The sequence below is a fragment of the Myodes glareolus genome, chromosome 13 (assembly GCF_982192425.1).
Source record: "Myodes glareolus chromosome 13, mMyoGla1.1, whole genome shotgun sequence".
NCBI classification, from domain to species: Eukaryota; Metazoa; Chordata; class Mammalia; order Rodentia; family Cricetidae; genus Myodes; species Myodes glareolus.
The window spans coordinates 26,408,411-26,432,059 of NC_142038.1; the positions used below are offsets into that span (position 1 = coordinate 26,408,411).

The 23,649-nt window shown below is 48.6% G+C and overlaps 1 protein-coding gene across 8 annotated transcripts in view; it reads left to right on the forward strand.

Moving 5' to 3' along the window:
* The window catches only part of Ablim3 (actin binding LIM protein family member 3), a 116,310-nt gene extending 93,901 nt beyond the window's left edge, over positions 1–22,409 (forward strand). For 3 of the 8 annotated variants that reach the window (XM_087896010.1, XM_087896011.1, XM_087896009.1), the window contains 13 exons: positions 1,270–1,425; positions 2,979–3,008; positions 3,431–3,560; positions 4,215–4,313; positions 6,142–6,189; positions 8,667–8,801; positions 9,374–9,438; positions 10,227–10,374; positions 12,876–12,905; positions 13,403–13,461; positions 15,265–15,325; positions 16,089–16,663; positions 20,407–22,409. In XM_087896010.1, coding sequence (XP_087752136.1) covers positions 1,270–1,425; positions 2,979–3,008; positions 3,431–3,560; positions 4,215–4,313; positions 6,142–6,189; positions 8,667–8,801; positions 9,374–9,438; positions 10,227–10,374; positions 12,876–12,905; positions 13,403–13,461; positions 15,265–15,325; positions 16,089–16,111 — 984 coding nt within the window. In that variant the 3' untranslated portion in view covers positions 16,112–16,663; positions 20,407–22,409. The remainder of the gene's footprint in view (positions 1–1,269; positions 1,426–2,978; positions 3,009–3,430; positions 3,561–4,214; positions 4,314–6,141; positions 6,190–8,666; positions 8,802–9,373; positions 9,439–10,226; positions 10,375–12,875; positions 12,906–13,402; positions 13,462–15,264; positions 15,326–16,088; positions 16,664–20,406) is intronic. The other 5 variants (XM_087896012.1, XM_087896013.1, XM_087896014.1 and 2 more) reach the window with 5 other exon arrangements.
* The last annotated feature ends 1,240 nt before the right edge of the window (positions 22,410–23,649 follow it).

The following is a 23,649-nucleotide window of genomic DNA, read 5'->3' on the forward strand; positions in this document are numbered from 1 at the left end:
CTTCCTGTCTGTGATGAGTACTGTGCTCTTTCCTGGAGAGACGGTGATGGACAGATCTGCTACCCTCTTGACACTGGACATACAGGCCATGGATAATCAGTTGTAACTATGACAAGAAGCAGGGGATAAAGACACTGTGCACCCTTATGATGCTCCCAGTAACGGAGGAGACCTGACCATCGGGAGCCAGTTGAGAAAAGGCATCCCAGAGGCAGAAAGACTGAATAACAGAAGGAAGCCAAGGGAGGTGGGTGGAAGAGCCGGGGAGCAGAGAGATAAGCAGCATGGTTGACCACAGGGCAAAGGAGCCAAGACCAAGAATGTGGAGGTATTGGACACAAAGAGTCTGCCACCAAGGAGGAAGGCTTCACACATAATCCTCACACCTGCCAGGCTCAGGTGGGCTTTGACACCATGGCAGAGTCATTCAGATTCACATCAAGCTTCTTCCTTTGACCCCACACAATGCCCATCAGTGGCACTATTTCCTGTCCTTTCTTCTCCTGGACAAGAGAAAATAAGAAGAGTCATTGCTATGATTTCTATATTGGTCAATACTGCCATGTGGCTGCCACAGAGAGCTAGCTACTTTTTTCCTTTCTTTTTTTTGTGGTACTGGGATTCACTTCAGGGCTTTGTGCATGCCAGACAGCTGTTGAGCCATTAAGCTATTGAGCTCCATCCCCAGGTCAAGACAAGTGACTGTGATCACAGACTGTACTCATTGCAGATTTCTATCTAGAACATGTGAGAAACAGGCCCCTGGCACGGAGAATGGCACCAGTCACAGCAAAATCACAGGGCTTAGTTTGGGGATCAATAGTGTGAGTAAATTATTGGTGAGCATAAACTGGTCCCCAGAAGAGAGTTACCAAGATGGCTGCAACTAGGAACATCTTTGTGTGTAGGGTTTAGCATCGGGCATCATCCAGGAGTAGAGTTCAGACCGCAGCCTGTGACCCAGTTATGGGCATTTGTGCCTCAGTTTCCACATCTGAAGGATAGTATTTATACTTCCTTCAGAGAGGTGTTGTAGTATTTAGGAGGGATCATTCTGGTAAAGCCAGAGGCCTCACAAAAAATGTTGCTCAATGGGTAATCTCTGGACCCATTCTTCTTCCAGCATCCACAGCTCTCCCTTCATGCCCAATGGTGCTTTTAGTAGACACTGGAGAACGCTTGATCCTCTCGAACCTTGGTTTTGTTCTCTCTCCTTCCTCTTCTCTCTTATCTTTCTCCTTCTTTCCTGCCTCTTTTCCTCTTCCCCAGGCTAAAGTGGATAATGAGATCCTTAATTACAAAGACCTGGCAGCTCTCCCCAAGGTTAAGTCCATCTACGAGGTGCAACGCCCTGACCTCATTTCCTACGAGCCTCATTCCAGATACACCTCCGACGAGATGCTTGAGAGATGTGGCTACGGAGAGGTATCGCATCTTGCCCTCTCTGGGACTCTTGAAAGAGTCAAGGTGCTGCTGGGGTCCCCAGCCAACTTCATTATAGACAGCTTGGCCACCACAGTATTGGCCTCCAGACCCTCCTAACCTGGAATTTACAGCCAACTTGTAAATACCAAGAGCTTTCATCCAAAAAAAAAAATCTGGCTTTAAATAAGGCACTAGATGTGTATTTCCATCATCTAATGGTGAATGGCAGCACACCCTGTCAACAGGACTAGGCTCTTCATTCTTCCCAGTCCCCACCACACCCTACTGAACCAGCATGCAAGCTGAGAGCCTAGAGCTACTCATTACTTGGGATGTTGCTTTTCCTACAGCAGTGAAATCTTGCTGATACTCAAGCCCATGTCTCTGATCCCACCCTAGGCTCAAAGAACAGTGACATTCCTAAACCCTGGTTAGGCGTGTTCTGTACATTGTGAACCTTACTTAAAACCTCATGTCCAGAACAGAACACATATTTATGAAGATGCAGCATCAGATGGACTTAGAAACCGTTATATGACTGCTAGGTGTGGGGTGCTCAGAAGGCAGGAGAACTATCGCAGAATAGATACTGACTAGCCATGTTCCAAGAGATTTTTCTCACTCCATTCTAGATGCTTGAGCTATAACAATTGTGCAGCAGGATCCTGGCCTGGGAGTAGGCTCCCAGGTACCTGTCCCAGCTCCACTGCTCACTAGCTTGTGTCCTTGGGCAGTGACAAGGAAACCAACAGGGGTTGGGTTCCATTTGGTTGAAGAGCCCAGGACTGAGTTCTGGCCCCTAAAATGGGCCTGGAAAAGTGAACCAAGTATTTGCAGACTCCAGTTCTGAAGCTAGAGACCAGGACCCCTGGGTCAGAGCCAACCCCCAGATGGCTTTGGTTCATTCACGGTGTCATTCAGAAATGTAAATTAGCTGTCACCGTGTAAATGTTAGGAGACTTCACAGAAGCATCCGCCTTTCTTACTTGTCTTAGAAATTAAGAATCTGGTCAACGTTGAGTAGACATTCCAACATGGTTCTGCTCACAGCTGAACACAGCCACCCAGTTCGGTGGGCTGAGCCTCCAACTGCTGTCTCCAGCTTGCTAGGCCCCTGACCATGCCAGCCCCCCAGTTTACAGCAGTGACCTGGTCCTTACCCAGCACTTAATTTGAATACTGCTCCCCTAGGCTTTGTCTTGGTGAACCACAAAGGAGATAGAGAGACAGGGGAGGGTTGAGAAAATAGTTCTGAGCTCCAAGTCAGGGAACCTAGGTTCAGATCAAAACTAGCCATTTCCCGAGAGGCCTCGCGTGGCCCCAAGCTCTCCCATTAGGAAGGGAGTCATAATCACAAGACTTCCTACTACTTTCCAGCAGTCTGATGTTCTTGAATTCCAAGTGAAGTGTCCTCTGGAGAGGGTCCCCCGGAGCAGCCACAGGCCCTCCCCTTAACGCCATTTTAGCATTTAACCATGTTCTGTCCCTTCCTCTCGCCCTCCTCTCTACCTTTGCTTCCTCCGTGGCTGCCTTCAACTTCTTCGCTTTTAAAGTCGCTGGGAACATTATCTCCTTACTCCCAGGTAATGAATCTGATACATAATGTGGTTTAAAAATATATGAAAAGTGGTATTTGTCTATGATGACCAAGAAGGGCTCCCTGGTCAGCCGTCCCCTGTACCACAGGGGCCTGATCCTTAACCCAACATGTTTCCCCCAACCAAGTAATGGCATGAAGATGGAAGCGAAAAAAATCCCACATGCTCATCAGACCCCTTTATGTCTCTGGAATCGCTAATCAGACTCCAGACACTGCCCATGGTTCTAGCCAAGGGATTCGAGCAATGCATGAAGGCCTGAGAGCTCTCTCCCACCCTCCGCAGGTTGTGTGATGACTTAAACCTGAGCCCCTAGAATTCCAGACTCCATAGCATGCCCCCGTCCCCCTGCCCCACTAAAAGACTTACACCACAGACCTTGCTCACAGCTCCACCTCCTCCCCCAGGACATCTATGAGAACCTGGACCTCCGGCAGAGGCGGGCCTCCAGCCCAGGATACATCGATTCCCCCACCTATAGTCGGCAAGGCATGTCTCCCACCTTCTCCCGTTCACCTCATCACTATTACCGTTCAGGTAAGGCAAAGGAAACCCCTGTGAGAATTGAAGAGTCTGGACAATGTGATTACTTCCTGTCTCTGAGCTTCAAGGACAAGATACACTTTTCATAGCAGCATGGCTTTCTGGAAGCCCGTGGCCTCTCTGGTGACTAGTGGGCCTAGACTGAGTCTCTAAGATGGGTATACTGAGAAGCAGCAAGATTGTAGGTAGGGAACTGCCAGGAGAGGAAGTGTCAGGCAGCCCAGTGACCCTGGTTAGAGAAGAAACACATAGCTCCAAGGTTGGGGTCTGGTCTTCACCTGAAAGCCCCAACCCCACTTAGCCAGTTAAAGTATATACAGTCACCTTGAGGTAAGGGAAGTAACAAGTGTTTGAATGGAGAAAATGGGAAACTGAGGGAGGAGCCTATGCAGGGTGGGGTGGGGGGATAAGCAGGTAAAGGTATCTTCTTGGCAGACTCAGACTTTGGGGTTAAATGAGGGGAAAGGTCAGATTGTTTCTGCCGACGTGGTGCATGAATGCACAAGCTGCTTCCACTCTGGAGCTGAGCACGCTGGGACATCCAGCCCACCCCACGGCTGCTGCCATCACCTCACTGCTTCCTTCAGTGCTACCTCGTTTAATGCCTGTTTTCTCTGTGCTTCTGTTCTCTCTGCCTGCATGCTCCAGGGCCTGAGAGTGGCCGGAGCTCTCCATACCATAGCCAGTTAGATGTGAGGTCCTCCACTCCAACCTCTTACCAGGCTCCCAAGCACTTTCACATCCCAGGTAGGCGCTGCCAGCCCGCCAGCCCCAGCATGCATGCATGCTCTCTGTGGGGGTGCCAGATGCCTGAGCCACTTGCTTTATGCTGCTCAGGCATTGAGGAGAAGTCTGTTCCTGGGGGAACCTTCCCTAACCAATCATCCATGTTAACTCATCCTTCCAGTCCTAACATACCTATGGGCTCTGGTCTCTTTTCCATATAACCAACCTTGATCAGGACCACAAGGAAGGGACAGGGAAGAGAGAAATGTCCAAGATTTGGCTTCGTACATTGCTGATTGACAGTAAAGACAAAATGGTGAAAGGTGCTTGCCTTGGGATTCTTTGGCTTGAACCACGATGCCTGTAAGCTGGTGGTCTGGGGTCCATCTCTAGGCTTCTCTGGGTAGCCAGATAGTATTCTGGCTCCTGAGGTTGCAATTGAGCTCACTCCATCCAAGATCTTAGCTTTGTAGTGAATATGCATAAAAGTATTGAGAGAACCAGCTGCCTGGTAAGCTCAATTGTTAGTGTGATACTTGTAATGTGTGGATAGAGACGGTGCATGAATGAAAAAAAAGGTTAAAGGGTAATTGAAGATGTTAATAGCAACTTTATATTGTATATTAATATCTTTTATAATATATAATATACCATATTAATATACTGTTTTTTATAATAGATCATATAAACAGGGATAAAAAGCCCAGAGCATTGTACAAGAGCAACTAGAGTTGGGGAGGTTGTGCTAGGTGAGGTGGGAAGAAAGAGACTTCTTGGAGGGAGTGACATTAAAATTGGTGATGTGACAATCCTAGAAGAAACATCCCAGGCAGAGGGAGCGGCAGGAATAAAGTCAGTAGGACTAGAGGGGGTGAGAGGAAGCCAGAGGCCTGGCCTCGTAGGTGTGGCCTCATGGGAAACCCCACCATGGATGTTGGAGTTTGCTTTCTATTGCTATGATAAAGACCATGACCGAAAGCAGCTAGGGAGAGAAAAGGGTTTATTTATAGGTTTGAGTCGATCCTGCAGGGTAGAGTCAGTCATTGAGGAAAACCAAGACAAGAACTCAAGAGAGACCATGGTGGAATGCTGCTCATGAGCCTGCTCTAATAGGTTGCCCAGCTTCCTTTTTTATACAACACAATGCCATTTGCCCAGGTGTGACATTGCCTACAATGGACTGGGTCCTCCAACATCAATCATTAATCGATAAAAGGCCCTCACGGGTTTGCCCACAGGCCAGTCCGATGGCGATAATGTCTCAACAGAGCTTCCCAGTTCCCAGATGTTGCTCTCTTGTATCAAGTTGACAAAACTTAACGAGCCCACTGGGTTACAATAGCGCCAGGCCTAGACTTGGTCTTCCAACTTTGTAACCCCCACTCAGTCACCCTCAAGAGCTTTTCCTGTTGTTTCACTAACACCATTCCCAACAATTCCTGAGGGGCCGGTATGTCTGATTCTGAGGGAGGGCAAGGTAGACAACTGAGCAGCTTCCTGAGGACTCTTGCACGGAGTGAAGTGCAGCCACTAGGGGGAGAAGCAGGGCACACTTCCTGCACCAGGCCCTGCTTAGCCTTCCCCTACCTCTTGCATGCCCATCACTTAACCCACCTCCTTTTCCCTGGTACCATTTGTATGCATCTGCCCTCTCTCCTGCTTTACTGGAACCTGTCGTGTGGGAGTGAAAGCTCAACTTTGGAAAAGGAAACCTGCCTGGGGGAAGGTGGCGGCCTCTTGGGAAAAGTTGCTGACTGGCTCTCTCTTCTCAGATCAATTGACCAAGTGCTGTCTCCTCCTCCCCACCCCCTCTCTCTCCTCCCCACTGTTCCTTCCTGGTCTCTGGCAGCTGGAGAAAGTAACATCTACCGAAAACCCCCGATCTACAAACGGCATGGTATGGTCAGAGGCAGACAGAGTTTGGCCAAACACGGAGGTGTGGGGGTTATAATCAATACAGATGGCTCTGCTCAGGTTTCCAGGAATGAGACGATGCAAGACCACAACATAGTCCTTCTTGCTACCCCCCCACCAATCCCTCGGGGTGACTTTGTGTGTCCATGTCATTTCAAAAGAGCAAGGAATTATTCATGTCCCCTAAATCCTGTCTTACCACCTCCCCAACCTACCTCACCTGCTCTCTACTGCTCTGAATTCTGTGATCAGAGCGATCCCGGGAAATGCCTGCGTCCCTATGAGAGCTGCACTCAGAATGCTGATAATTCAAATTGTTCATTAGAATTCTATGAGAGGCATAGATTCCTATACCGAATTTGGGGCCTCTGCTTTAAGCTTTTCTGAGTGTAGATGGAAGCTCATAGATGAGAAAGGAACAGGAAAACCCTTCATCCTTTCACATTTTGTTTCCCTGATGCTGGAAGTCATACCTGGGGCCTTGTGCATGCTAGACAAGCGTCCTACCACTCGACTACTTCCCTGGGCCCTCATTCATTCATTCATTCATTCATTTGGTGCTTTTTAAACAATGGCCTGTGGAACACCTGTTCCTTGGAAACTAATTTTAAAAATACAGACTCGCAGGCTGCCTCCATGACCCAGACTCTTTAAAATGAGAAAGGCTGGATGCACAGCCCAGGCGTCCTCTCTTAACTCCTGTACCCATGATTCTGCCTGAGCTCCAGTACCAAGGTCGCCCATGCTGGGACTTCCTGCACTCATTAAAGCTCAAGTGACTGCGCACGTCTTCCCTTTGGGGAGGCAGACAACTGCTAGCCTGGCTGCTGGCATTTGCCCACTGTTCTAGTGCAGTAACAGAGGAGAGCATAGGCTTGGATTCGAGCTTGGAGATGGAAGGAGCCATCTTGTACCCTGAGCCCAGCTAGTCAGATGGAGAAAGGGTCGGTGCAAGTGCAAGTAGTGGCTCTGGCCACCAAAGACCCTGGAGTTGGGGGCGAGGCAGAGTCTCGCTAAGAGGCTTGCCTTAAACTTCCTGTATAGCCCCCGGCTGGCCTCAAACTCCTGGTTGTTCTAGACATTCTCGGTGGATAGAACTGCAGATATGCACCTCCATGATCTGACTAAGGTCCTGCAATTAAACAGGCACCTTCAGTTTTCAAAGCTGGTGGGGCAGAGGCCCCACAGTGAGATGGAAGCCTATGTACCTGTGCATGTGGCTAGAAATAAAGGTGCTCCCAAAGATGATTTGACCCTCCCAAAGAGAGTTTGCCTTGGACAGAGAAAAGGCCCCCTGAGAACCGTGTTTCTTAGGGTCCTTCAGGTTTTCTAAAAGGGCTCCAGGAGATAGCAGCATAGCAGACTCGGGAGTCCAGGATGAAGGTGGCTGCATCATTAAGAGATGGCAAAAACACCACCAACCAATGGAAGGCGTCCAGGACTCAAGTTAAAAGACCAGGTGCAGCAGCAAGGGTGTGATGCACAGTCCTCAGCTGAATGAAAGCCCGTTGATGCCGGGACCCTTTGCTCTGGTCATTGGATCATAGACCTTGCCCCCTCTCTGGTCCTCAGATCATAGATAGACCTTGCCCCTACTCTGGCCCTCGGACCACAGATCTTGCCTCCCTGTAGCTCTTCCTCAAAAGTGATTGAAGAGCCTCACTGGTTTCTCCAGCCCTGCTCTCTGTCCTGTCCGCCTGTCTCCAGTCTACCCCACTGTAAAGTTACTGCCCTGTGAATACTGTTTCTGGAGTAAGTACCCTGGTCACCTCTGCTACAGGATTACTTCCGATGGAAGGATGCATGATGCCAGGGGGAACCTGAGCTACCACACCATCCAAGTACTTAGTTTAGAGATGAGAAAGCTGAGACAGAGAGAAGGATAGTATTTACCCAGGACTGTGTTCAAATTAAGTGGCCTTAGCTGTAACCAGACCCCCACTCTCCTTACTTCCTGTCTAGGGCCCCTTCCTTCGCATGTAGCCTCCACAAACAGGACATGAAGACAGCTGACCTAACTCAACAAGTTCCTTGGCCCTGCCTAGCAATTCCTTCCTCAATGTGGTTCAAAGCCATAATAAAGCAGGCTTCAAAGATGTCAGGATGGAAAGGGTCAGGCTCACTCGGAAACTTTGAGTTTTACTCTAAGGATATGATATTAATGTATACCATGAGAGTCCATGGAATGTGCAGGAAGAAGCCGCAGTCTAGTCAATTCTGATACAAATTGGCTGGGTGGTCTTGTTCAAGCCCTTTCCCGTCTCTGGCCTCAAATGTAGAATGAGGGGCTAGCCCAGGGCTTCTCCAGCTCGGGTGTTTCATGTCCCAGGCTCTCCTACCAGAGACCTCTAACCTTAAATGGCCTTTGCCTCCCGGGACTGGAGCTTGACAAAGACATGGAAGGGATGCTCCCAGCTGACACTCTGCCTTCTTGAAGTGCTGTCCTTGGGTCCTTTGCAGGTGATTTGTCCACAGCAACCAAGAGTAAAACAAGTGAAGACATCAGCCAGGCGTCCAAGTATAGTCCAGCCTACTCACCAGACCCCTACTATGCTTCAGAGTCCGAGTACTGGACCTACCATGGGTCCCCCAAAGGTAGTATTAACAGAGGCCCAAAGGCCGGCACTCTACCATCCATATCGGGAGCAGTCACCAACTCTTCCCCACAATCATTTGTTGAGAATCCTGGGAGGGGATGGGACTGATTCTTACTCCTTCCACAGCAGTTGTTAGGTTCCAGCCCCAGACCCTAGGGATACACTGGGGAGCAAAACACGAGTTCCTACAATTAGGACGGCAACCTAGTGTTTAAAGGTAGAAGATATAAACCTTCCAGATGCCATGACACTCCACCACACCCCAAGCTGTTTCTCTCTGTTGTGTGGAGGAGTTCCCATCAATATCCACTTGGATGCAACATTTGACTTCACTAATGAATCTCCTTTCTAGACAGAGCTTTGTACAAGCTCAGGGGTGGCTTCATTGCCTCCTCAGAAGCCTCCACTTAAGAGAAAGAGAATGACACAGATCAACCACAACCCAAATAGGAGGGGGATAGCAGCAGTGAAGATGGCCACGTGAAACCGGGGAATGGAGGGAGGCAGGAAGGGAGCCAAAGGGCTGAGCAGAAAGCACACGGGGGAACTAATCTTGCCTGGCCTCTACAGTGCCCCGAGTCAGAAGGTTCTCGTCCGGAGGAGAAGAGGAGGATTTTGATCGCAGCATGCACAAGGTGAGCAGGCTACAGCATCGAATCAAAGACTTAGACTGTTTTTTTTTTTTCATTTGCAAGTGACAGAAACCAAGTTCAAACTCATCTCAGAAGAAATGCATAGTTGCCAGGCAGGCAGTGGTGGTGCACGCCATGAATCCCAGCACTCGGGAGGCAGAGGCAGGTGGATCTTGAGGCCAGCTTGGTCTACAAGAGCTAGTTTCAGGACAGGCTCCAAAGTTTCAGAGAAACCCTGTCTCAAAAAAACAAAAAAAAAAAAAGAAAGAACTTCCACAAGGTGTTCCCATTATGCTAATAAGCATGTGAGAGGTGATGCAAGCTCTTCATCACTTCATGCAAGAAACTTCATGCAAGTTTCTTCAACATACAGGAAGAGTTGCATAGGCTATATGCAAATACTATACCACTTTCTATAAGTGACGACTTCAGTGTATGAGGATTCTCATTGCCCTGGAGTCAGGGAGAGTTCCTCAAACAAATGCCCTGTTGCTACTGAGAGATGACTGGTTAATTTTTAGATTTTTAATTTCAAGTAAAATGGGGAGATGAACCAGTGGCTGCAGGCAGAGCAATGTGGTCCTGTCACCAGTTAGACCTGTTTGGGGAGCACACCTCCAGAGCCTTATCCAGAACTCAGGACTATTCGGGGAGCAGAGATGAACTCACAGAAGTTCACAAGGAGAGAGAGTTCTGGAAGGGTCAGCAGAGGCTCCTGTCAGGCACAATGGCTCAGTCATTCTTGATATTGCCCCATTGCCTCCTCCTGACTTCATGCTCCTCCCTGCTAGCTCCAGAGTGGGATTGGCCGGCTGATTCTGAAGGAAGAGATGAAGGCACGGTCAAGTTCCTACGCGGATCCTTGGACCCCTCCACGGAGCTCCACCAGCAGCCGGGAGGCCCTGCACACCGCGGGCTATGACATGTCCCTCAATGGCTGTAAGCACTGCTCTGTCCTGGCATCTCTTGGCTACTTACTTTGGACCAGGCCCCTGGGAGGCACAGTCACCACGTCTTCTTCCTCCCTGCAGTAGGAGCCCTACATCAGAGATAGGAAACATAGGAAACCGAGGCACAGAAACCCAAGAACACTGAATTCGTAGAACTGGATCTCCCTCTCCCTGGGATTTTGTTGGACCATAGCCAGTCCCCAGATTCCACCTTTTAATCTAATGAAGGGTTCAGGAGAGGCCATGAAGGTAGCCCCAGTCGCTGTCACTTTCCTGATTCTTTTGCCATCCTCCTGAGCTTCTCCTGGGTGTGGAAAGGGCTAGATGGGGCATCAAATGAAACCATGCTGTCCTGAGTAACCCCCTCTTGGGCCATCTAGAGCTTTGACTTCTAATTAAGATATATATATCTTATAAGATAGATAGATAGACAGATAGATAGATAGATATAGATATAGATGTAGATGTAGATGTAGATGTAGATGTAGATGTAGATATAGATATAGATATAGATGTAGTCATCTGAATGGCTTAAAAATACAGGGCCTGGAAGTAAACAAGCAGAACTTTGTCAAGCTCTTCAGCCTGAGACTTTCTCACAGAGCTCCTTCCTGTCCTTGGAGAGGTGCACCTGCCTCCTTCCTTTCTCACCTCTGTGGAGTTCAGTCCTGCTAGGGCTGTCTCCAAACACTGCTTGCTGGGTGATGGAAGGCATTGTTGGTTAATCTACTATGCTTCGGGTCTTTGTAGACATCACGGCTGGTCCTTACAATCCACACAGTGTAGGAAACACTCACTCAATAGATGAGAGAAGTAGCATTAATCCACTTGCCTATGGCCAGAAAGCCAGGAAGTGACTAAGCCATGGTCAGACCTGATTTGGAGGGAACCTAAGGTTACAAACTTTCATCTCTTCGCCTTGCTAAACCTCGGTTTTGCTTAGACTGAAAATGGCATGGGGTGGTGATAAAGCCAGTTTTATGAAGTATTATGTATGGGTTAGGGACTGTGCTAAATACCTTTTTAAGAGTGTGTGTGTGTGTGTGTGTGTGTGTGTGTGTGTGTGTGTACACTTGAGTGCAGGTGCTCATGGAGGCCAGAGGCATTGGATCCCCTGCATCTGGAATTAACAGTTACTTGTGAGACCCCTGATGTGGGTACTGGGAACTGAACCTGGGTCCTCTGCAATAGCAGTGCATGCTCTTAACCACTGCGCCATCTCTCCTGCCATTGTGTTAAGTATCTTACCGTGTTGTGTGATGTTGCCTTAGTTAGGGTTACTATTGCTGTGATGAAACACCATGGCCAAAAGCAACTTGTGGAGGAAAGGGTTTATTTGACTCAGGCTTCTACATCATAGTCCATCACTGAAGGAAGTCGGGGCAGGAACTCAAGCAAGGAAAGGAGGAACTGATGCAGAGGCCATGGAAGGGTGCTGCTTACTGGCTTGTTCCTCGTGGCTTTCTCAGCCTGCTTTCTTTTTTCTTTCTCTTTTTTTTTTCATAAAAGAGTTTCTCTGTAACTTTGGAGCCTTTCCTGGAACTAGCTCTTGTAGACCAGGCTGGCCTCGAACTCACAGAGCTCTGCCTGCCTCTGCCTCCTGAGTACTGAGATTAAAGGCATGTGCCACCACTGCCTGATTCAGCCTGCTTTCTTAAAGACCCAGAACCACCAGCCCAGGAATGGCACCACCCGCAATGAGCTGGACCCTCCCCCATCAATCACTAATAAAACAACATCCTACAGGCTTGCCTACAGACCATTCTTAGAGAGGCATTTTCTCAATTGAGGTTCTCTCCTCTCAGATTACTCTGGCTTGTGTCAAGTTGACATAAAACTAGCCAGTACATATGTAGTCTTCACAGTATCCCTACAAAGGACAGACTGTCACTCCCATTTTACAAACAAGAGACTGAAGGGTGAGTAAGTAATTTGACTGATGAAGGGGGACTAATTTGACTGATAGAATATATGAAGGGTAGAGCCTGTATGAACTGATGAAGCCATTTCCCTGCCTAACCACATGGGGCGCTGTTCTCCATCTCTGGTTCTGGCTCTGCAGGGCACCAAGACTGCTTCAAATTCACCTGTTGATTAGGGGTGAGACTGAGTGAAAAAGAATGTGCCTAGCATGTGTGAGGCCCTGCCATCCATCACCAGCACAACACATAAAAACATATGGAAACAGTCATACATGCATACATACATGCATGCATGCATACACATCCCAGCTACATCTATATAACAAATATCCCAGAACATGTGTTCCCTGACAGGTGCTAAGAACTGGGGCCTGACGGGGATGTAGAGGAGAGGATAGATTCGACAGTAGGAAACTGGCTATTTGGAAAGGAGTGCTGATTGAGTTTCCCCCACTTCCTAGCAGCCAGAGTCTTTGAGAATGAAGCCATGTTTCTTTGTAAGCAATCAATGTCTCCACCGTGCCCGTCTGTACCCGTGAGCACTAATTGGGACTTTTCTCCCTTGCAGCTCCTCGTTCACACTACCTGGCTGACAGCGGTATGTTCTACCTGCCCCACCAAAGCCCCTGGGTCTTGTAAGGACAGAGCCATGGCAATCGCTGCTCCCCATAGCTCTATTGACAGAGTCCTAGGATAAGTTAGTCCACCCATCGTCATTGTCGGATTGTGGGTCTCCACTTGGGGTACTCCCAAAGGAAAGGAAAGGTCATATGTCTCTTGTACCCACCTGGGAACCTGCGTTTCTGGTTCTGAGCTTAACTCTAATTCTGAGGCCTGTGGTCAAAACACAAACATCTGTCTTAAGAGGATAGATGCGTACAAACCAAGGCCAGAGCGCATAAAGAGGTGCTTCTGGTTGGTCTAGAATTCTGCTGGAGCAGGGTTCCACATGGCAATCTGGGCAACTTGCAGAGAATTTGGTATCTCCTGGATCCCACTCCACTTCCCACTAGGTCAAGGGTAATATTGGTCAAATGTCCCCAGGGAGAGGAACCTTGGCTCGGGGATCTGATCGTTGTTCTGGCTCCTTTTTAGATCCCCTCATCTCCAAATCTGCCTCACTGCCTGCCTACAGGAGAAATGGGCTGCACAGGGTAAGGGGGCCATGCTGGGAACTTCTGCCCCAGATGCTAACACTCTAACCCGAGAACCGAGGAGAGGCTTTGCGGTGGAGGTGGGGTTGCTGAAAGTGGTAGTAACTTCCCCCCTCCCCTCTGGTCACCCAGTAGAGAGAAGTCCCAGGGAGAATCTGGTGAAGAACTCTGTGCCACACACTGGCTTTACCAGCGCCAACTAACTTCACACCTCGGGCAAGGCCGTCACTAATGTGAAACCCATTTTGTGGGTGGAGCAATAAAGGCAAAAAGAAGGGAGCTGCATGCTTCAGTTCTCTCACCCAGTGAGAGGGAGAGCCAGGATTCAAGCCTTCTAGGCTCTCGAGCAGTTCATAAAGCCTCCATTTAAACAGTGAGCTAGTTAAAGGCTGGAGGCGGGGTGGGGGAGTGTCGCCACTGAGCAAGTGTTTGGGGAAGGACGCAGAGACAAGTATTGAGTTTTAAGCCCTGACTAAGAGCCACTGTTCCAGGTTCTGAGGGTCTCCCCTACAGCGAAGGAAGTCACTATTCCTGTGACGTTCACAGTTCTAATTAGAAGATGGACCCGAAGAAAATGTAGCCGTTGGGTGGCCAGAGGTGCCAAGACGAGAAAAAATAGCCAAGCGGGTAGAAAGTCTATAAGACGGAAATAAATTCAAACGAAGGTCTGAGAGCAGTACAGGGAGGGACCTCGACACTTGAAGATCTGCAAGAGCCTTTTAGACACAGAGAAGTATAATGCCTAAATTCACGCTCCAGAGGGGAGTCACGGTCCCAGGTCACGTGACCAGAATGGAAAGAGGGAGGCTCTGAAGCCAGATGGAAATATCATTAGAAGCCATTTACTTCAGGAAGGAACTTCAGAGGGGGCCTGTGAACCCAATTGGATTTTTAGAGGAATCTGTCTGTCAGCTGTGTAAACACTCAAGAGTGGGAGCCGTAAACCTACTTATGATGGCTTAAGACCATCTTAGGGTGGGACCTGTAAAGCGGCAGGGCGCCACTGGAGAAGATGGTAAATAAGGCCTTGGCCCGCAGAGAAGCCCGTCTTCAGTGCACTTGGGTCAGCGCTCATTCATTCAGCAGTTTTACTCAAAGCCTCCTCCTGCATGCCAGGTTCTTTTCGGAATGCTTGGAACCTGTAATTGATCAAAACAAAAGATCCCTGTCCAGGGTCTGGGAAGATGACTCAGTAGTTAAGAGCACAAGCTGCTCTTGCAAAGGACCCAGGTTCAGTTCCCAGTACCTACACAGTTGCTCACAACTCTCTATAACTCCAGTTCCAGGGGCTCCGAGAGCCCTTTCTAGCTTCCACGGGCACTAGTTACACACGCACATGGTGCGCATACGTACATACAAGCCAAACACTCATGTATGCTTTTAAAACTTTCCTGTCTCTTCAGAGTTTAGATTCTTGTAAGGGAAAACAAAGTATTAATAAGGAACAACAGGAAATAAATCCAATATATACAATGTTGGAAGACAGTATTAAAAGAAAAGAAAAGGGATGCGCAGGATAAAGAAGGTTGAGATTTCATGGAAGGGGTACTTCCAGTTATCAATAGGGCTGTCTCTCGGGGAAGATCTTGGACTAAAGGGCCATTCCGCTGAATTAGTGGACCCGTACTGGTTGCCCACTGCATGCTGGGACTAAATTGCAGGAAGATCTACATTTCCCTGAGTTGAGACTGAGACCACTGAAAGAGCCCCGTGCCTCGGGCCTGGTCCACATTCTGGAGGTAAGCCAGTGCTTCTGGGAAGCAGTGAGCTTCTCAGGCCAGCGCCGCTCTGTGTTCCCTGCAGACGCCGAGCGCCGACCTCTTCCACTACGACAGCATGAACGCGGTCAACTGGGGCATGCGAGGTGAGCGCTGCTGGCTGGAGCTGCAGGGGCAGGCCATCCCGAGACTTCCCAGAGACTCCCGGTAGAGCACTGACTGTTGCTTACCTGCAGGCCATGGCTACCGGTTCTGTCCCCAGGGTGGGCTCTGCCTAAACCCTGAGTTCCCACTCCCTGTCATTTCCACTCTCTCCTTTTCCTACTCTTCCCTCAGCCTCTCTAGTCCCCAACCTTGGGTGCTTTCCAGGCCGTCTGTCCCATCCGGGCTCTCAGAGCACCTGAAAGTACTGATTACCCTGTAGTACTGGGCTAACGCTTCCAGTCAGACATGGTAGAGAGAAACAATAGGAGCCAACTGCCCAGTGTTCCCAGAAATTTCCCCATGAGATTCTCTGCCAGGCAGACTCTCATGCCAGACTCCCCTGGCTGCTTGGAGTAGGCCCTGGCTTGAGTGGCCATGACACAGCCTCCAAGGGCCCCTAGATGGTGAAGATCACGTCCCCAGGCTCCATTGCCTCAGATCCTTCCTCCTATTGCACATAGCTCGAAGGCTGCTTTCCTCACAAACCATCTCAAGAACAGCAAGCCCCTCCACCCCCAGCCACTGACCATGCTCACACCAGCCCTGATGCTCCCCATGATAAACTCAGGAAGAGAGGGGTTCCCATGGCTTAGAGCAATCACTGTGTGGAGAGCAGATCCATAGGACACTGAGACAGAAGCCAAGGTAGTGATGTACGGCCCACAGGCGGGTTCTGGTTGGTACATGTCTCTTTTCTCTTTGCAGAATACAAGGTAAAGAACACATAGACCCTGGGGTCTCCAGGATTCTGGGAACCACTACCTTGGGGAGCAGCAAGAGGATGGCAGCACCATCTATGCAGGGAAGAAGCATAGATGAAAAACCTTTCAGGACTAACATTGTCTCACCTCGGCCCATTGTCCCTGATTCTCCCTTAAGTCTTCTCTAACCCTTTTCCTGTCCCTAAAGACTCTAGGACACCACAGGGGCCAACTGGGCGGCTTAACAGCCACCGACCATTAGACACATTTAGAAGGCCTTGGGCCTACATTAATGTGACGTTGCCACCACCAAGCTTATCTTTGGCAATGTTAAGACACTCTGGGGATCATGCCAACCCAAGGAGGGCGGACCCAGCCCTTCCTCCTGACTAAATGTCTGGCCTTAGTGGGTAGAAAAAGGAGCCCAGGCTCAAACTGAAGCTGGAAGAGACAAACTTATCCCCCACCCAAGCTAGACATGCCCGCCTTTCTCCTTAGATCTACCCGTATGAGCTGCTGCTGGTGACAACAAGAGGGAGGAACCGACTGCCAAAGGACGTGGACCGGACGCGCTTAGAGGTATGGACTGGCATGTCTGATTTGCTGGCGTTATAGTATGACCTTGTCATCTATAAAGGTCACACTCAAGAACCTGTTTTCTTTTTTTAAAAAAAAAAAGCTCAAGAAAACGCTCCTACTGTTTCAAGTAAGTTTAAAGTTTTGCATTAGGCTACATTCATAGCAATTTCAGGGCACAGTCTGAACATGTCTGGCACTGTACAACCCTGAGGAAGATGTCTGGGTTGAAGAGATCCCATAGTTGCCAAAGCCGACCCCGCTAGGGGCAGAATGAGGACATTTAAGGACCTGTTGGAACTTGTTGCAAGAGCAGAGACTCGAGCAAGCTTCCACAGCCCAGCTGTGCCGTTCTGAGCTGCCGGTGTCCTCACCAGGGGCGGATGTTCTGTCTGCAGAACAACAACTAGATCTGGTCCCTGTGTACTCAGGGCTGCACTAGAGCCAGGTCTTTGATGGGTATGAGGAATGGGGCAAATGGCACTGCTTAAAGGACGAAAGCATGAAGAAGTCCCACGTTACAAACCCGCATTCTGCTTCTGCCCTCACTAGGTGGGCAGCTTCAACCAGGTGATAACACAGCTGCAGCTGTGTGAGACTGTCAGGTTAATGCTTCCCTCAAGCTTCCAAGAGGAGCAAATGAGGCTATACATCAAGCCCTGAGCAGAGTTTGGCAATGCGCCGAGGATTAAGTACTAGCTAGATGTTAGGATGCTGCTATTCAAAGAATGTCACTGAGTCCTACTTGTTTGACACAGACTTGCGGGAAGAGGTAGGTAAGGTTTGGATGGGAGGGAAGCATCATGAGCGGTTGAAATAGTGTAGATAATAAGTGCAGAGAGGCCCTGGGCACGGCACTGGGTAGTACAGATCATTTAGCATAGAGTGCCCACCCCAGGCTACCTCTGACCTGGAACTTGAATTACCTTATCTCATGATGTGTCCTTCCTGCCTCCCCATGCCTTTGACTCTTCCTACATGCGCTTTCCATCCTGTGACTGTCTCACATCTTAGGGCCTTGCTCTAGAAACCACAGTACCCAAATCCTTCCCAAGGCCTCCCCTAGGATGGATCACATGCCTGGTCCTCCAGCCTCCCCTTGCCTTCATCAAGCACAGTTCAACATATCTCACCCTCATTTATTTCAACTCCTCGGCCAGACCCTGAGCTTCCTATGGGAAAGACTGTCTGTACTGCACCATGGGACCTGGTTAGGAGAGATGTCAGAACACATTTGTGGACTAGAATGCAGGCTTTCTAAAGAGGAAGTTTTGTGCTCTTCAGGAAATGCATGGGAACCAGCTTTGCTTTGATGCTTAGAAATTCACCCAGGGTAGAGGCAGAAGGGGTGGGGGTGGGGGGTGGGGGATACCGCAAATGAGCCACGAAGCTCTGTAAGTATACCCAGCTCTAATGTCCTGAGTTAGCAGCCCAAGAACCTTGGGTGATTTGTTCACATCTTCCTAACAAGGGGCTTCAGATGGCCAGTGGTGCTGAAGGGGACAGCTCCCCGCCATCTCAAAAGAGTCTCTTATGAAAGCATCTCCAGGGAGCTCAAGTTTCCCAAGCATCAGAACCACCCAGCAAGCATCCATCACACATAGTTCTCACCCCAAACCAGATAAATCGCAACCTGGGGAAGGAGCTCAGGTCAATTCACCATGGCTTTTAAATCGCACCAGCTCTAGACCCTGATGTGTCCTCAAGAAGTTCAGAGTACAGAAGTTCGTTTATCCAATAAATATTTATCATAACTCTGTTAAAGGGCTAGCAAGATAGCTCAGCAGGTAAAAATGCTGGCCATGCAAGCCAGGCAACCTGAGTTCAATCCCTAGAAAGCACGTATAGGTGGGAGGAGAGAATGGGGTTCACAAAGTTGTTCTGCCCTCTAAACATGCTCAGTGGCATGTGCACCCCCAGACACACATCACATACACATGTACACACATGTACATACACACAAAATAATAGCAAATTAAGTTTATAATTTAGAAGTTTATTATAGGTGCTAAATATTGTTCTATGTATTTACATGTGTCGGTGAACCAAACAGAGACCTGATCTCTTAGAGCTTGCATTCTTATGTGAGAAAACAGACACTAAAAGACACAGATGAAAAACAAATGTGACTCTGTGCTAGCAGGCGATAAGGGGAAGGGTAAAAAGCCAAAGAAGGACTGAACATAAAACTGGGAGTTAGGAGAATCAAGCTGTGGTTGCAAATAAACTGACGAGAGTAGGTCTCACCTGTTATGTGACATCTGAGCAAGTTATCCATGCTTTTGTGAGCACGTTCTGGGCAGAAGGGACAGCCAGTACTGAGGCTTTAAGACAGAAGAGAGCTTCGTGTGATAGAAGATATCAAGGGGTGAGCGAGGCTGGGACCATCGAGCACAGAAGATAAGAGGAAAAGGAAGTAACACCACAAGTGGGGAGGGAGTCATCTGTTTAACTGACTCTCTAGCTCACACCATGCTAAAAGTGAGTGAATCAGGCATGTCCATGAACCCTGTGCTTTAGTTCACCCTTGCCATCCCAATGAAGTAGGTGCAGGAATAGTCCCTTCTTCTAGAACTGGAAACTGAGGCTTGGAAGGACTGCCCATTTGCCCAAGGCTATACATCCATGTCTACCTAACTCTAAAAACTGTGCGAAAATATTAGCTCACGGTGGCAATAAGTCAACAAACTGGCTAATTGTTGTGTGGCTGTATGCATAATCCTCACTGGGTATTCTTCAATGCCCAACTGAAGACACTAAAGGCTCAGAGAGTCCAGGAAGCTTGCAGTCAAAAGATAGGCCATATATTTTCTTTTAAAATAAACTTTATTATAAAAAAAAGCACAGAGAAATTGATCAGACCAAGTGTATACATCTCAGTGAATTTCTGTACACTTAGAATAACAGTTGGAATAACCGTTCTGAAGCTGTGGAGCTCCACACTGGGTTGACACTGGAATGCACTTACTTCCCTTTTTAAACTTGACTTTAAATCTCATTTTGAAAATGTGTAGACCTCCAGTAAAAGTGTGTGAATAGGAAAATGAACACCCACCTACCCTTCACCTAAATCTATCAACTCCTAATATTTTGCTGTATTTTAAATGTCATATACTTCTAAGTTAAAGGCTTTTGACATGAACCTTCCAGATTTCTGAGAACAGAGAAGAAGGGAAAATAAAAGGGAGGATGAGAACCTGCTGTGAAATGCAGATGAGTGTTTGTTTACATGATAAACTCATTTCCATACAAGGAAAAGAAAGGATGTTTCAGTGGGTAGAGAAATATAAGCAGTGAGGTTGTTTTTATTTTTTTCATTCTTCTGATGAGAAGCCAGCTAGGTCATTTTTAAAAGTATCAATTTAAGGGTCAGTATACCCTGAATCCTTGGGTGTACCCCTTTTTCTCCCAAAGAGGAGTTGGGTAGCATTAATCACGTGTACTTATGGACATAGATACATGGAACATGCATTTATAAAGGGGAGGCCAACCAGAGTGTACAAATAGAGCTTGGGTAAAGTCAACACCCACCAGAGCTGGAGGCGAGGGAAGCCTCTCCAGCCAGCATGCATACCTCCAGAGGTCCCCCAGGAGGGCCTCCTGCGCCTCAATCCATTCATCATATACCACGCAACTCCCTTGCTCTGACCCTGGGCCAGGTCCAGGAAACCCACAGTGAAGTCCAGAGACCTCTGAATCCACAACTCACATCCTCATGCTGCCTGTGTTCCCTCCACACCATGCAGCGCCACCTGTCCCAGGAGGAGTTCTATCAAGTCTTTGGCATGACCATCTCCGAGTTCGAGAGACTCGCCCTCTGGAAGAGGAACGAACTGAAGAAGCAAGCCCGGCTGTTCTAGGCGGAGGCTCTATACATATAGATGCATTTATATAAAGATGTATGTAAATCTCTATCCTGACACGCGATATAATCCTCTTGTATAATGGGACACAACATGCTGCCTGCCATGAGACTTGCTTTTCTGTACTGTCAGGCGAGCCCACATCGTCGAGGTATTTTTATGCTCCTTACTTCTCTTTTCTAAGTACTGTGGGACCTGGGAAGGGATTTGAAGGGACTCCATCCTTTTGCTGGGATCCTTTTTATACTGAAACATCTGTCCCACCTTGAGTCCCCAAGGTCTAACTCTCCTTTTGAAAGGTGCCTGGAGGGACCTCTCCTCCCCGCTTCAGGACCATCTCCCAGTCTCCAGGGCTGATGCTGACCTTGCAGTTTTCACTGTGGTCCCAAACGAGCCCTCCGGTGGGAAGTCCACCGTGATCCACCCAAATCAGTGAGCACCTTGGAGGCCTCTTGAAGAATTTCCTCCACACCTCTAAATAGGAGCTAAGCGCTCTGTGGGGGTGATGCAGTTAGATATGTGGGCCTCAAATCCATTCTTTACATCAGTACAGCGTGGATGGGCCCTGGCCTCTCCTCAGCGCAGCAGCCCCTCCTCCTTCGACCCTTGGTCCTGACCACTCCCTCGTGCAAATCTAGAATTCATGGTAGGAAAAGGAAAAAGGCACTTCCCTTCCCCCTACCACCTCCAACTGGCTCCTCTCCCTGCCCCACAGTGGTCCCAGCACACACTCCCACCCTTCCCCTTCTATAGGAGAGGCCATTGTTGCAGCCTGTACTCTTCAGCCTTATTACAATCTATGTGCCTGATGACCTACACACCACAGGGCTAATGTTCCCACCATAGCTCCAGCAAGCATCCGGGATAGACAACTCCTCCCCGCCCCTGTCCAGGGAAAATAGGCCACAGCCCAAAGAAAAATCTTGGCCTATGCTACTGGTCCCTCCCTAGATGGCAATGCATCCATACTGGACACACACACACACACACACACATCCCCCTGGGTCTGCTACATCTCACAGGGGAAGCTTTTAGAAGCGTGGATGTTGAGGGGATTCCAGAATGAGGCGTTGAGCAGCCCTGCTCATGCTCTGTCCCCAGAGACCTCAGGGACTGAACTCTTTCTCTTCCCGCGACAGGTGAAAACAGAACCTTCTCTCACCCCTCCCCCCCCCCACCATTCTGAGCTGTTTACTGGTGGCCGCTCTTCCTTCTTGGAGATGCCTGTGTCACACTCTTTGGGGGGGGGGGGGCTCACAGAGGAAAAATGGAGAAGTGTGAAAAGACAAGGATGATGCTCGAAATGCTGGTGATGTGGCATAGCGAGTGTACAGCTGACTGCAGCAAACCCTTCCTGGGCACCTGCTGAATGCTGAGCACGGAGTGGGGGAGGGGGGAGGGGCACTGGGATGACTCAAAGAGGGCCCTGCTTTCAGGGGCATGCCTAGTAATAGAAAGTCCTGGTAAGATGTACCAGACATATCGGATGCAAGGCAGAAAGGGATGGACGGAGGCCTGAGAAAGGATTGTGTGACGTTGCTGAAGGTGTGTGCAGCTGGTGCAGACCAAGGAAGCTTCTAGAAGTGATTGAGTGTGAGCAAAATCAGGAAGGATCTGAGAAATCTGCGAGTTGGAAGGGTGAGAGGGCAGAGGGATTATGAGGGAAGTCTAATGTACTCTCATTTAAAAAAAATGTCACCTCCCTGCAACTTCTCTTTCTGGCCAATGTCTTTCAACTTTCCTGACCCATTAGAAACGTCCCCAGCCAGATGCAATCATTGAAATTGCCTCATTGTCACTGGTTAATGACTTGGGAGATTGAAGGGCTTTTGTTATTGTTGTTGGATATTTTTGTTTCTCATAAAAGCACATCATTTCAACCCAAACCCATGTCCTCTTGTCTTTTGGAGTGGGGTGGGGGTGGGAAGTAGCTGGCGTGGGAACAAGCTGACTATGCACAAAAGTAACTAAGAACCAGGACTGGAATCACTAAAGTTGTTAAGGCAAATAAATAAATAAATAAATAAATAAAATTTAAAAAACCTTAATTCAGCGGTTCTCAGCCTCCCTAATGCTACGACCCTTTAATACAGGTTCCTCATGTTATGATAACCCCCAACCATAAAATTATCTCATTGCTACTTCATAACTGTAATTTTGCTACTGTTATGAATTGTAAATATCTGCTATACAGGATATCTGATATAGGACCTTTGTAAAAGGGTCGTCCGACAACCCCTAAAGGGATCAAGAACCACAGGTTGAGAACCCACTGCCTTAGTTCAATCCATAAGCTTTACAGGAAAAGAAATCCAGGAGTGATGATGCATGTGTGCTATCCCAGTTCTGGGCAGGTCGGGACAGTTGGATACCTACAGTTCCTTTGCGAGCCAGCCTCACCTAATTGACAAGTCCCAAGTCCTGGTGAGAGAGCCCTGTCCCAAAAAACAAGGTAGGAGCATCTGCATAACACCACCCAAAGTTGTCCTCTGTCCTCCGTGTATGTACCATGTGCACATACACACAAACATGCAAGGTCAATGCTACGTGGCTTGTTTTCTGCAGAACGCAGGGTCCTTGAGATGGCAGAGGGGATTTCAGTCCCAAATAAGACTCTGTAACAGAAGTCGTGTTAAATCCCATCAGTGTGCCTATGCAAGGACTTCAGGCACAGCATCTCATTTAGGCCTCTTAGCAACCCAACAGGTAGCCATAGTTAACACGCCCATCTCACAGATGGAACCCCTTTGAAGATACGTAATTACTACCAGGAGGGTCATGAGTCCTTTCAGCCTGTCTAACTAGAAAGACCAGCTTCCCATTCCTAGCAGGAAATTCCCTTTTACCTGCAAGTCCAAACTGCCTTCTTAAAAGTGGCTTGGATGGTAAGCGCAACCCGAAACCCAGGATGCAAGATTTCTGAACTCAACAGCTCAGCGATGCCATCTAGAGTCAGATTCTTTGTGCCCCCCCCAATCCCATCATCCTTTATATTCTGGCATTTATCCTCTGCCAGTGTGTCCCCCATATTTACAGGAGGCTGCTGTGATCCCAGGCGTCTCCTCACACAACCATATTTTAAAGACAGGAAAGAAATTTCCTCCAGAAGTCTAATTTAACAGGGAA